At 46.5% G+C, this 12,910-nt stretch overlaps 1 protein-coding gene across 1 annotated transcript in view; it reads right to left on the reverse strand.

Moving 5' to 3' along the window:
* Nucleotides 1-1,038: 1,038 nt before the first annotated feature.
* The window catches only part of LOC124135350 (methyltransferase-like protein 17, mitochondrial), a 32,597-nt gene continuing 20,725 nt past the window's right edge, over nucleotides 1,039-12,910 (reverse strand). Inside the window, exons 12-15 of the mRNA XM_046500643.2 lie at nucleotides 8,415-8,507; nucleotides 8,091-8,157; nucleotides 3,379-3,499; nucleotides 1,039-3,075 (exon numbers count right to left, since the gene is read on the reverse strand). Coding sequence (XP_046356599.2) covers nucleotides 2,736-3,075; nucleotides 3,379-3,499; nucleotides 8,091-8,157; nucleotides 8,415-8,507 — 621 coding nt within the window. The 3' untranslated portion in view covers nucleotides 1,039-2,735. The remainder of the gene's footprint in view (nucleotides 3,076-3,378; nucleotides 3,500-8,090; nucleotides 8,158-8,414; nucleotides 8,508-12,910) is intronic.

A 12,910-nucleotide genomic window follows, 5' to 3' on the forward strand; every position in this document is an offset into this window, starting at 1 on the left:
TTGACCTTGACACAAAATAACAACACAGAGTAATCTTTCTTGGTATCCTTCATGTAACAATCACGGAAGAGAATCTGCGAACAAAATTTCCACGACATTTTAGTGACCACAAGTGTGTTCAAATCTGATGGCTTCCCCAATAAACACCCCCAAATAATGGACCACGCTCCATAGCAAAGATGTTTCAGCTGAAAAGGAAAATATCCATTCTCATCCCTGAACAATAAATAAGCATGACAAAATAACAAACTGATATTTTACTATTCTTTGCAACACTGACACATTGACTGGGAAACTTGCTGTGTCAGCAAATCTTGACTCTGTGTCCATCACACTGATGCTTTATGCTCATTATCATTATCATCCCCACAACCCTGCGGGACTCCTGGGTTAGAGTATGTCCTCAGCAACCTGTGCAGGTCATAACCTACCGTATTCGACATAATAAGCGCCCCGCTCTAAAAAGCACCCACAGCGATATTTGCTAATATATTGGCAAGTGAACAATCCCAATTAGCACAAATTCCAATTGATCAATGTAAACAAGACTTATTTATTCACGTATAATACGTACTCGTGCGTTATGTGCACCCTTAATTATGGGCAATTAAATTCTGGAAAAATATATCTGTCATATATAAACATTTTAGGCTGTCAGCATAAACCATAAAATTCATCTTTTAACTCTGTTTTTTCCACAAAAATAATATTCTAATATGAGCCCCCTATTTTGAATTTTGAGAGCGCCCTGGGTGCTTATTACATTGAATACGGTATAATTGGTTTATTGCGTGTCAACTGTACCCTGACAAAGTGGATCATTGCTCACAATATCTGGTCCAGTCTCAGTTATGTTTCATACAGCTAGAATACTGCTGTGTCAGTGTTTAAAAACATAACCAAACAAATTATCCCCACAAATTCATTAAATTGAACTTAAATATTACTGCAAAATGCCTCTTCACGATCAGTTGGAGAGAGTGAGTGGATTTGGTTTAAAGCAGCTTTAAACAGTAAGAACAAGGCATGAAAACCGTGAAGTCTTTGATGTTTATCACTTGGTGAAGACCACAAGCTTGGGTATGGTGGACATAACTACAAATGACCAGGGCAAATCTGGGATTCAAACTCATGATAACATGTTTCTGGCACACCAGGTTTCCTTTCACAACTGGGCCTGGATCATTCCTGTTCAGTTGGACACTGAAACCAACCAATCCGTCGACAACACCACTACATTGTATTCACAGGAAGTGTCTGATACATTCTGGATTATATATTCTACAAATCATCCGTAGCCACAATGAAGCACTATCCAACAGCACTAACCAGCAAGGGCAAACTTCCCTTCTTATTCTATGTATCAGTGAATGGCCTTTTGTGTCGGCGACTAGACCTGTAGGTAAATCACAACAATCTGCTAATTTTACAGCTTTATCACACTGGTCTACCAATGATGCAGTTCTATCACACTGGACTACCAATGATACAGTTCTATCACACTGGTCTACCAATGATACAGTTCTATCACACTGGACTACCACTGATACAGTTCTATCACACTGGTCTACCAATGATACAGTTCTATCACACTGGACTACCACTGATACAGCTGTATCACGCTGATCTACCAAATATAGTTACCGTATTTCGCATTGGTCTACCAATGTTACAGTCATATCACACTGGTCTACCAATCATACAGTTATATCACACTGGTCTACCAATCATACAGTTATATCACACTGGTCGACCAATCATACAGTTATATCACACTGGTCGACCAATCACACAAAGTTTATCATATGACAGCAATACCATAATGGTAAGTTAGTCTTTCACCAGAACTGGAGAAGACAAGCATTGGATGCAGCACTAGTACTGATGAATGACCTTGGGTAGGATGACATATCTGTTCAGCCTCTACTGATGACAGCAAGTCTTTTCTCACAGGAGGCCACCAGACACTAGCGTGAACTGATACTTGTAGGACGCAACCTCGCTTATCACCCATTTCCATCAAATACAATAACAAGCACTGTGTCCGGTTGTACCCAGATCAATGGGGCTTGCATAATGATCACAATAATGTCGTTGATTAGCACCATGTTTGACCATTTCCTTTTAGGACATCCTCGGGGTATACAACACTATGTTGGTGATGAGAACAGTCTGACAGGCACCCTCCACGTAGGCATCCTCGGGGTATACAACGCTATGTTGGTGATGAGAACAGTCTGACAGGCGCCCTCCACGTAGGCATCCTCGAGATATACAACGCTATGTTGGTGATGAGAACAGTCTAACAGGCACCCTCCACGTAGGCATCCTCGAGATATACAACGCTATGTTGGTGATGAGAACAGTCTGACAGGCACCCTCCACGTAGGCATCCTCGAGATATACAACGCTATGTTGGTGATGAGAACAGTCTGACAGGCACCCTCCACGTAGGCATCCTCGGGATATACAACGCTATGTTGGTGATGAGAACAGTCTGACAGGCACCCTCCACGTGGGCATCCTCGGGATATACAACGCTATGTTGGTGATGAGAACAGTCTGACAGGCACCCTCCACGTGGGCATCCTCGGGATATACAACGCTATGTTGGTGATGAGAACAGTCTGACAGGCACCCTCCACGTAGGCATCCTCGAGATATACAACGCTATGTTGGTGATGAGAACAGTCTGACAGGCACCCTCCACGTAGGCATCCTCGAGATATACAACGCTATGTTGGTGATGAGAACAGTCTGACAGGCACCCTCCACGTGGGCTTCCTTGTTGTCTCTGTCCTCACCGTCTCCCTCCAGGATTCAGACACGAATGTCTCACTGCACTTGTTTAAAGTCACATTCTGAAGCCTGTCCTCAGAATAGCTTCCAGAATCAACAATCCCCGGTTTGGCACTGGAGTCGTCGCACACATCTGCAGTCTCTCCTTCCATACCGTCTGTGTCACCACCGCCGGGGTTTGTGTCGGTGTCACAGGTGTCACCGGTGCTGCCGTCCTTCAGGTGGATAGGAAACAGGTCTCCCCAGTTGGAGGCTCGCACACAGCTGTACACGTCCCTGCAACACAACACCACATACGTGTTACCAAGGGTGAAACGCTATATATGGTCCTTGATTTGATGCATGATACAAACAGACCTGTATCATGATACATTATCATACAAAAAAGGTTGTGAGTGAGGGAGTGAGTGAGTGAGTGAGTGAAAACATTTGAAAAATAAAAGGACATTGGGATGTTGATCATTTACAGACTGCTGTCACATAGCTGGCATATTGCTTTAAACAACAAACAAACAAACAAACTTTACATCAACAATGATGTGAGGTGTGACCTTTAGGAAATGGGAGGGTGATACTCACTTTCCATGTTTCCTGGCGGTGAGGATATCGTGGCTGAGTTTGCCATCCGGCCAGCACAGGTGACAGTGGACATGCTTGGATGCCCGGACAACTTCCTGGATCACACGAGGCCATGCTGCATCTGTCAGAAACATATAGACGGTCAGCCTTGATATAAACTTATTACATGTGCTGAGCTCTCTTGAGCTACAGAAAACTCCTTGCCTCCAGCACCTAAAACGTTCCTCCACCAAAATTACAGCATTCATAAATTCTTTTAACCATTGCATATTTACTCATTTTGGTAATCGGGTATTACTTGTTTTCTTTCTGTATTCAATATATTTTCACTCCCTTGGGTCCAGTTGATTGGATATTTTTAAACCAACGAGTAGAATTTTTTTTAGATAATTCTCTTTAAAATGCTGTTTCAAGTGACCCAAAATTGGTATCTGTTCATGTGCTGCTCCTAGTTTGTAACAATTCACATTAACTCAACGGCAACGACATACGTGTCCAACAATAAGCAAGTCAAGCATTTTCCATGCATTGTTCACTGCAGTAGAGTTCACGTCAAGGGTGAGACCGGAAACTTGGGTACTCGGGTCAGGTGGGTACTGAGTAGGACCCGGATACCCACCGAACTACCTAGACCTGTGGTTAGTCACATGATTATATTGTTTAATGGCAAAAACTATCTGGAACTCTATGGTTACACTATAAGTGACAAATGTTCACATTTCTTTCGGACTTTACATGTTTGCATAAAGATAAAACTTCACTCAGCTTCAGTGTATGCATGACCAGACCGGTTTATACATGTATCTAAATTTATTTTGACAGGAGTACGGTCAAACGTTTCCCAATCGGACATTTTGTACCTATCTCTTGAGACCCGGGTAGGGTCGGGTAACAGGGGGATGGGTACCCGCATCGTAAATTTGGACTCGTGCCAGCCCTAGTTATAGCATTGGTTTTTTAAACTGTACACAAGCTTTGAATGAAGTAATGAACACACAATGACATTTTAGAAAGTGGTCAAATGTAACAAAAAATGTTATACTTGGGATAACACTTTCTAAGTAAAGTACAGATTCTAGTACCTTTTTGGGTTGAATCCCACCTGGGATTCGAACCCACGCTGCCTAATTGAGGCACCTAATCGCCAGCACACAAAGTCAGTGATCTTGCTTTAGCTCGCAATGCTGAATGCCAGGCAGGGAAGTACTTTCTTTGGTACTGTGAGAGGTAAGATTGAGGACTGTGAGAGGTAAGATTGGGGACTGTGAGAGGTAAGATTGGGGACTGTGAGAGGTAAGATTGGGGACTGTGAGAGGTAAGATTGAGGACTGTGAGAGGTAAGATTGAGGACTGTGAGTGGTACGACTAAGGACTGTGAGAGGTAAGATTGGGGACTGTGAGAGGTAAGATTGGGGACTGTGAGAGGTAAGATTGGGGACTGTGAGAGGTAAGATTGAGGACTGTGAGTGGTAAGATTGGGGACTGTGAGAGGTAAGATTGGGGACTGTGAGAGGTAAGATTGGGGACTGTGAGAGGTAAGATTGAGGACTGTGAGTGGTACGACTAAGGACTGTGAGAGGTAAGATTGGGGACTGTGATTGGTAAGATTGGAGACTGTGAGAGGTAAGATTGAGGACTGTGAGTGGTAAGATTGGGGACTGTGAGAGGTAAGATTGAGGACTGTGAGTGGTACGACTAAGGACTGTGAGAGGTAAGATTGGGGACTGTGAGAGGTAAGATTGGGGACTGTGAGAGGTAAGATTGAGGACTGTGAGTGGTACGACTAAGGACTGTGAGAGGTAAGATTGGGGACTGTGATTGGTAAGATTGGGGACTGTGAGTGGTACGACTAAGGACTGTGAGAGGTAAGATTGGGGACTGTGATTGGTAAGATTGAGGACTGTGAGTGGTACGACTAAGGACTGTGAGAGGTAAGATTGAGGACTGTGAGTGGTAAGATTGGGGACTGTGAGTGGTACGACTAAGGACTGTGAGAGGTAAGATTGGGGACTGTGAGAGGTAAGATTGGGGACTGTGAGAGGTAAGATTGGGGACTGTGAGAGGTAAGATTGAGGACTGTGAGTGGTAAGATTGGGGACTGTGAGAGGTAAGATTGGGGACTGTGAGAGGTAAGATTGGGGACTGTGAGAGGTAAGATTGAGGACTGTGAGTGGTACGACTAAGGACTGTGAGAGGTAAGATTGGGGACTGTGATTGGTAAGATTGGAGACTGTGAGAGGTAAGATTGAGGACTGTGAGAGGTAAGATTGGGGACTGTGAGAGGTAAGATTGAGGACTGTGAGTGGTACGACTAAGGACTGTGAGAGGTAAGATTGGGGACTGTGAGAGGTAAGATTGGGGACTGTGAGAGGTAAGATTGAGGACTGTGAGTGGTACGACTAAGGACTGTGAGAGGTAAGATTGGGGACTGTGATTGGTAAGATTGGGGACTGTGAGTGGTACGACTAAGGACTGTGAGAGGTAAGATTGGGGACTGTGATTGGTAAGATTGAGGACTGTGAGTGGTACGACTAAGGACTGTGAGAGGTAAGATTGAGGACTGTGAGTGGTAAGATTGGGGACTGTGAGTGGTACGACTAAGGACTGTGAGAGGTAAGATTGAGGACTGTGAGTGGTAAGATTGAGGACTGTGAGTGGTACGACTAAGGACTGTGAGAGGTAAGATTGGGGACTGTGATTGGTAAGATTGAGGACTGTGAGTGGTACGACTAAGGACTGTGAGAGGTAAGATTGAGGACTGTGAGTGGTAAGATTGGGGACTGTGAGTGGTAAGATTGAGGACTGTGAGTGGTAAGATTGGGGACTGTGAGTGGTAAGATTGGGGACTGTGAGAGGTAAGATTGAGGACTGTGAGTGGTAAGATTGGGGACTGTGAGTGGTAAGATTGGGGACTGTGAGTGGTAAGATTGAGGACTGTGAGAGGTAAGATTGGGGACTGTGAGTGGTACGACTAAGGACTGTGAGAGGTAAGATTGGGGACTGTGATTGGTAAGATTGAGGACTGTGAGTGGTACGACTAAGGACTGTGAGAGGTAAGATTGAGGACTGTGAGTGGTAAGATTGGGGACTGTGAGTGGTAAGATTGAGGACTGTGAGTGGTAAGATTGGGGACTGTGAGTGGTAAGATTGGGGACTGTGAGAGGTAAGATTGGAGACTGTGAGTGGTAAGATTGAGGACTGTGAGAGGTAAGATTGGGGACTGTGAGTGGTAAGATTGGGGACTGTGAGAGGTAAGATTGGGGACTGTGAGTGGTAAGATTGGGGACTGTGAGTGGTAAGATTGAGGACTGTGAGTGGTACGACTAAGGACTGTGAGAGGTAAGATTGAGGACTGTGAGTGGTAAGATTGGGGGCTGTGAGTGGTAAGATTGAGGACTGTGAGTGGTACGACTAAGGACTGTGAGAGGTAAGATTGAGGACTGTGAGTGGTAAGATTGGGGACTGTGAGTGGTAAGATTGAGGACTGTGAGAGGTAAGATTGGGGACTGTGAGAGGTAAGATTGGGGACTGTGAGTGGTAAGATTGAGGACTGTGAGTGGTAAGATTGGGGGCTGTGAGTGGCAAGATTGGGGACTGTGAGTGGTACGACTAAGGACTGTGAGAGGTAAGATTGAGGACTGTGAGTGGTAAGATTGGGGACTGTGAGTGGTAAGATTGAGGACTGTGAGAGGTAAGATTGAGGACTGTGAGAGGTAAGATTGGAGACTGTGAGTGGTAAGATTGGAGACTGTGAGAGGTAAGATTGGGGACTGTGAGAGGTAAGATTGGAGACTGTGAGAGGTAAGATTGGGGACTGTGAGTGGTACGACTAAGGACTGTGAGAGGTAAGATTGGAGACAGTATGAGGTAAGATTGGGGACTGTGAGAGGTAAGATTGGAGACTGTGAGAGGTAAGATTGGAGACTGTGAGAGGTAAGATTGGAGACTGTGAGAGGTAAGATTGGAGACTGTGAGAGGTAAGATTGGGGACTGTGAGAGGTAAGATTGGAGACTGTGAGAGGTAAGATTGAGGACTGTGAGTGGTAAGATTGGGGACTGTGAGAGGTAAGATTGGGGACTGTGAGAGGTAAGATTGGGGACTGTGAGTGGTACGACTAAGGACTGTGAGTGGTAAGATTGGGGACTGTGAGAGGTAAGATTGGGGACTGTGAGAGGTAAGATTGGAGACTGTGAGTGGTAAGATTGGGGACTGTGATTGGTAAGATTGAGGACTGTGAGAGGTAAGATTGGAGACTGTGAGAAGTAAGATTGGGGACTGTGATTGGTAAGATTGAGGACTGTGAGAGGTAAGATTGGGGACTGTGATTGGTAAGATTGGAGACTGTGAGAAGTAAGATTGAGGACTGTGAGAGGTAAGATTGGGGACTGTGAGAAGTAAGATTGGGGACTGTGATTGGTAAGATTGGGGACTGTGAGAGGTAAGATTGGAGACTGTGAGTGGTAAGATTGGGGACTGTGAGAGGTAAGATTGGGGACTGTGAGAGGTAAGATTGGAGACTGTGAGTGGTAAGATTGGGGACTGTGAGAGGTAAGATTGGAGACTGTGAGTGGTAAGATTGAGGACTGTGAGAGGTAAGATTGGGGACTGTGAGAGGTAAGATTGGGGACTGTGATTGGTAAGATTGGGGACTGTGAGAGGTAAGATTGGAGACTGTGAGAGGTAAGATTGGGGACAGTATGACCAGGCTTACCGTGCTTCCTCTTGCCTTTCCTCAGGATCACATAGCTGTATCTTGACGTCTGCTTAGCTTCAGTACCCTGGAACACATTGGCTAGATGAGAACGACACTCCTTTACATCCTGGCAAAAGTGCGTCAGTGAGTGAGTTTAAACTTTAAAGATGCTTTGAACAGTATTTCTGTTTCATCACGTCATGTCAGCTTGATGTGAGAGGAAAACAATAACGATCATAGGTTTCTGGCACACCTAAGGGGTGTAACTCTGCACAGCGAACTGGGGCAGCTGAGTCGTCTGGGCCACACATGCCACCCTACTGTGATGGCATAGCTACTTACTTGTGGTGACATGTCGAGGGGCTTGTAGGTGACACCAAACATGCAGGGGCTGTTTCTTTCTGCCAGTTTGGGACATGCCTTCTCGTGGGGACACTGAAACATTCAGTCATCCATCAAGTACATAACATTCACCCCAGGGTGGGTAAGTCGGTGGGTGTTATATTGTGACATAATATTCCAGCTATATCTAGGTGATCAGTAAGTAGCTAAGTCTGGACCAGGCATCCCAGAGGTGTAGGCTATGAGCAATGATGACACACACTGAGTCAGAATTGAGATTGTAACCAGTCAATTACTTGGCCCTCGGTCAAGGATGGTGAGGTGTGTGTAGTGTGTGTGTAGTGTGGTGTGGTGTGGTGTGGTGTGGTGTGGTGTGGTGTGGTGTGGTGTGGTGTGGTGTGGTGTGGTGTGGTGTGGTGTGGTGTGGTGTGGTGTGGTGTGGTGTGGTGTGGTGTGTGTGTGTGTGTGTGTGTTTGTTTCTGCTTGTACTAGTCCGGACTGATGCCAATTTATAGTGTTAGGCCACGGAGATACCATGCCACAGATTAACATGAATACCCCACTCAGACACATTTCACTGACTCCGAGCAGACCAGTCCTTGTTTATGTTTATGCCCCTTAATGCCGAGCGCCAGACAGGGCAACAACAAATACCATCTTTAAACGTCTTTTGGTATGAAGCGGACGGGGATCGACAGTATACTGCCTCCGAGCCGACCAGTCCTTGTTTTTGCCCCTAATGCCAAGCGCCAGACAGGGGAACGACCCCTGGACCTTCCGCTCTCTGGGCGGACGCTCTACCACTAGACCACGGAGGTGGTCTCTTAGTGAAGGGTGGGGTGCTGGGTACTATTTATTCTATCCCAGATTCCTCATCAACATTGCTCATGAAGGATGGAATACCAGCGCACTGTTCTACAACACATTCCCCACCTTAAGACTCCCCAGTTGTTCTATCCTGGAATCAAGCATTGGGATGGTGTGAATACTGTTGGGGCCAGGAATACAGGGAGATAACAATGTGGAAAAACCTGTAGAATTTTCCTATTCGGATTATTCTATAAGTAATACGTTACCACTGTTATACCGAGGCTGTTGTCCCCCACAACTGTTCTTATAGCAAAATCTTCCAAAGAGATCTCAATCACCTCATGCAGCACGTGCGTAGCCACCTAGCTGCCATGTGACACCCTTGACTCTTGCCTCTTGCGAGAGCAAGTGCTCGGGGGACAGACGGGCGGGCAGCAGCCCAGTGGTAACGTATTACTTATAGAATATTCCGAATAGGAAAATTCTACAAATTACATTAAGTAATACATTACCACTGTTATACCGAGGCTGACTACCACAGTAGGCGGTGTGGGGGCACCTACAACCCGAACCTGACTGCTCGTGTTCCTTCCGACCAGCGGAAGTAAACAACAAGGTGGAAGCACTCGATGCGAATGCTCCCAGCTTGGCGTTACCATATAGGGATACCAAAGCACTGTCAAGCGCATAACGCAATCGAGTTGTGAGTTATGTCAGCAGTCCGATTAGGGTTACACGATATGAACAGACGGTCACGCCCTTTTCTACGTTCATTCGAAGCCTTAAGATAAAACTTAAGGGCCCTAACCGGACACAGCGATCTGTCCTCGGTATCAGCAGGATGTAAGATTTTTTTTAGGGATCTTACAGTAAATTCTCTCTCAGTTTGGCCAAATTTCTGATTTTTAGCGACGAAGCCCATGAGCAGGCCCAGGCGGACCGCTCCTTCGTCGCCCCTATCGAATCGTACTTTGGTGACATCGAGTGCGTGTATTTCCGACACTCGTGCCGCCGTGGCAAAGGAGAGGAGAAATGCTGTTTTCCAAGTCACATGCCGGAACGAAAAACTACCCAAGGGTTCATACGGAGCCTCCGTAAGTGATTTCAACACTAAGGAGAGATCCCAGGCCGGTGCCCGAAGGCGGCCTTTTTTAAGATCTTGCTGTTTGAAACCCTTGATAATACCCCGTATCACCGGCTCTTTGGAGAGACTGGTACCCATAGCAACGTCCCGTACCGTAGCAACGGACGAGACATAGTTGGCAATGGAACCCCTGGAGAGTTTCCTGGTCTCTCATAAGTGAAACATGAAACGAGTAATATCCTGCACAGATACCTTATCTGGCGAATGAATGTGATGTTTACAACACCACTTCGTGAAAATAGCCCAACATGCATTATACACCTTCTGGGTAGAATCACGATGCATACTAACGTATGCCCGAGACGCCCGACGAGAAAAACTTTTACAAACCTGTAGAGGTTATGAATTCTCTGATGAAATCCTCCTTGGGGCACTTATTGCATTTTCCTTGCTCAAGAAAATCTACATGACATAGTTGTAACCATTTTCCTTAATAAAAAATGTTACCACACAAAAAACTTCGTTTTTGTATGATATACGACCACCCTTACGGGGCCTCACCCCCAATGGCGCCTCACGCCAGGGGGAGCAACTCTCACCCAAATCACTTTCCATATGTCAAATGCTGACGGAATGTGGGGAGGTGGGTGGCCGTGCCCCAAGGAGGATTTCATCAGAGAATTCATAACCTCTACAGGTTTGTAAAATTCTCTTTCTGATTAAATCCTCCTTGGGGCACTTATTGCATCAAGACAGACTCCCAAAGATAATCTAGGAAGTGGCATCCGTCAGCAACAGGCGTAAATAAATACATCGTATTTGATTATTCAACAGAATAAAATATTGAGTTCAATAAATGGAACCAACCTTATCGTGAGGCACCACCGTCGAAAGGCGGGGGCTAGAGACAGGGCGTGGTCGACCATATATTATGATAAAGCCTGTTTTTGCGGCTTGTCATAAGTTGGGAACTCGAAACACCTCCCACCCCCCCACACTTTTTTTTTTTTGAACAAGTGATATAAGGGCGTAGATCATGAGAGACCATAACCAGCGCTGAGCTAGGCCAGAGGGTCCCCGAGGATCGAAGGAGTGCGTGCGCAAAATACGAGTATTATCGAGTAGTAAGGACTGATATTTATCGACCGCAAAAGATAAAATCCGGACCATTACTGAGCAGTATAACTGGAAGACTGTCTAAAATCTCGAATGCTCAATCAGCTTGAGATTAGAACTTTGCCCAGTTCGGAGAACTGACTGAACAAACCGAGTACGCTCGCTTGAGTGTTTGTCGAGTTGGTAAGGTTTGATGAATCGTGCTCGGCTGGCTCCAAATAGCCGCGGAGCAGATCTGCTCAATGGGCAGAGCCGTGGCGTACGCTTTTGACGCAGCCACTGCTCTAACCTAATGAGCCTTCAACCTGGTAGGGGGGTCCCTGCCTGTAAGCGTATACACTGTACAAATGGTTGAAACTATCCACCTCGAGATAGATTGTTTACTCGCAGGTGAGCCAACCTTCCTACCGCAGTAACAGCAAAATAGTTGGTTATCCTTACGGACACCCATATTTCTGCTGATATAGGCCTTGAGAGTCGTGCGGACATCCAAGACATGAGCATGTCTTGCAGTGGTCCCCGACGAGGAAGGCTGTGAAAGAGCAGGTAGCTCAATAGGAGCCGTTCACGTGGAATCGTGTGCGACCCTAGGACGGTAATAGTCAGGTAGACGAAAACTGACTGTCCCGGTGATATTTATCGACCCCATGGAAGACAGTTATTTTGGGATTGGCTGGCATAACACGAATGTCGCCTACCCGTCTGCCGGACGTTACCACCACAAGGAACGCCGTCTCCCAGCTCAACAGCTGAAGAGAGAGAGACGACAGATCCCGAAAGGAAGGACCGGACAGCCAATCGAGAATGATTGACAAGTCCCAAGGGGGACTGATCCGCCGGACTGGCGGTCGGATCCTGTCCACACCTGCTAAAAAGCGCTGCACTAATGGGTGTGCACCCAGAAGTGCCCCGTCGACAGGGACGTGAAAAGCTGCGATAGCTGTAGAGTACCCTCGGACTGTTGATGCGGCCAGGCCGTCATCTAGTCGCGACTGGAGAAACTCAAGCACGGATACGAGATCTGCAGAAAAAAGATCTGCAATCCCTCTATCGACACACCAGGGCGCATAGCAGGCCTATCTATCGTACTGAACGTTTGTCGAATCCCTCCGCGAAGCCAGTATTGTGTCTGCAACTCGTGCAGGAATACCGCTCTTCTGGAGGCGATTCCTGACAGTGGCCAAGCCACCCATTGAATCCTGAGATTCGGGTGGAGGGCCCCGTTCTGGGATAGGAGGTCCGGTGTAAAGGTAATATAACAGGAGGCTGAGCCAGAAACCTGAGTATTACTGGAAACCCACTCTGCGCCGACTAAAGAGGTGCCAGGAGCACAATTAGTCGCGCAGGCTGAGTGCCTAGCTGAGACAGGACCTTGGAAATCAGAGGTACTGGGGAGAATGCCCACAGAACTGTCCGTCCAATCTAGCTGAAAGGCGTCCGGTGCCACCGACCTCGGGTCGTGAACTCGGGAGCAGAACGTTGGTGT

The sequence above is a fragment of the Haliotis rufescens genome, unplaced genomic scaffold (genome assembly GCF_023055435.1).
Source record: "Haliotis rufescens isolate VD_foot unplaced genomic scaffold, xgHalRufe1.0.p SCAF_19, whole genome shotgun sequence".
Classification (NCBI taxonomy): domain Eukaryota; kingdom Metazoa; phylum Mollusca; class Gastropoda; order Lepetellida; family Haliotidae; genus Haliotis; species Haliotis rufescens.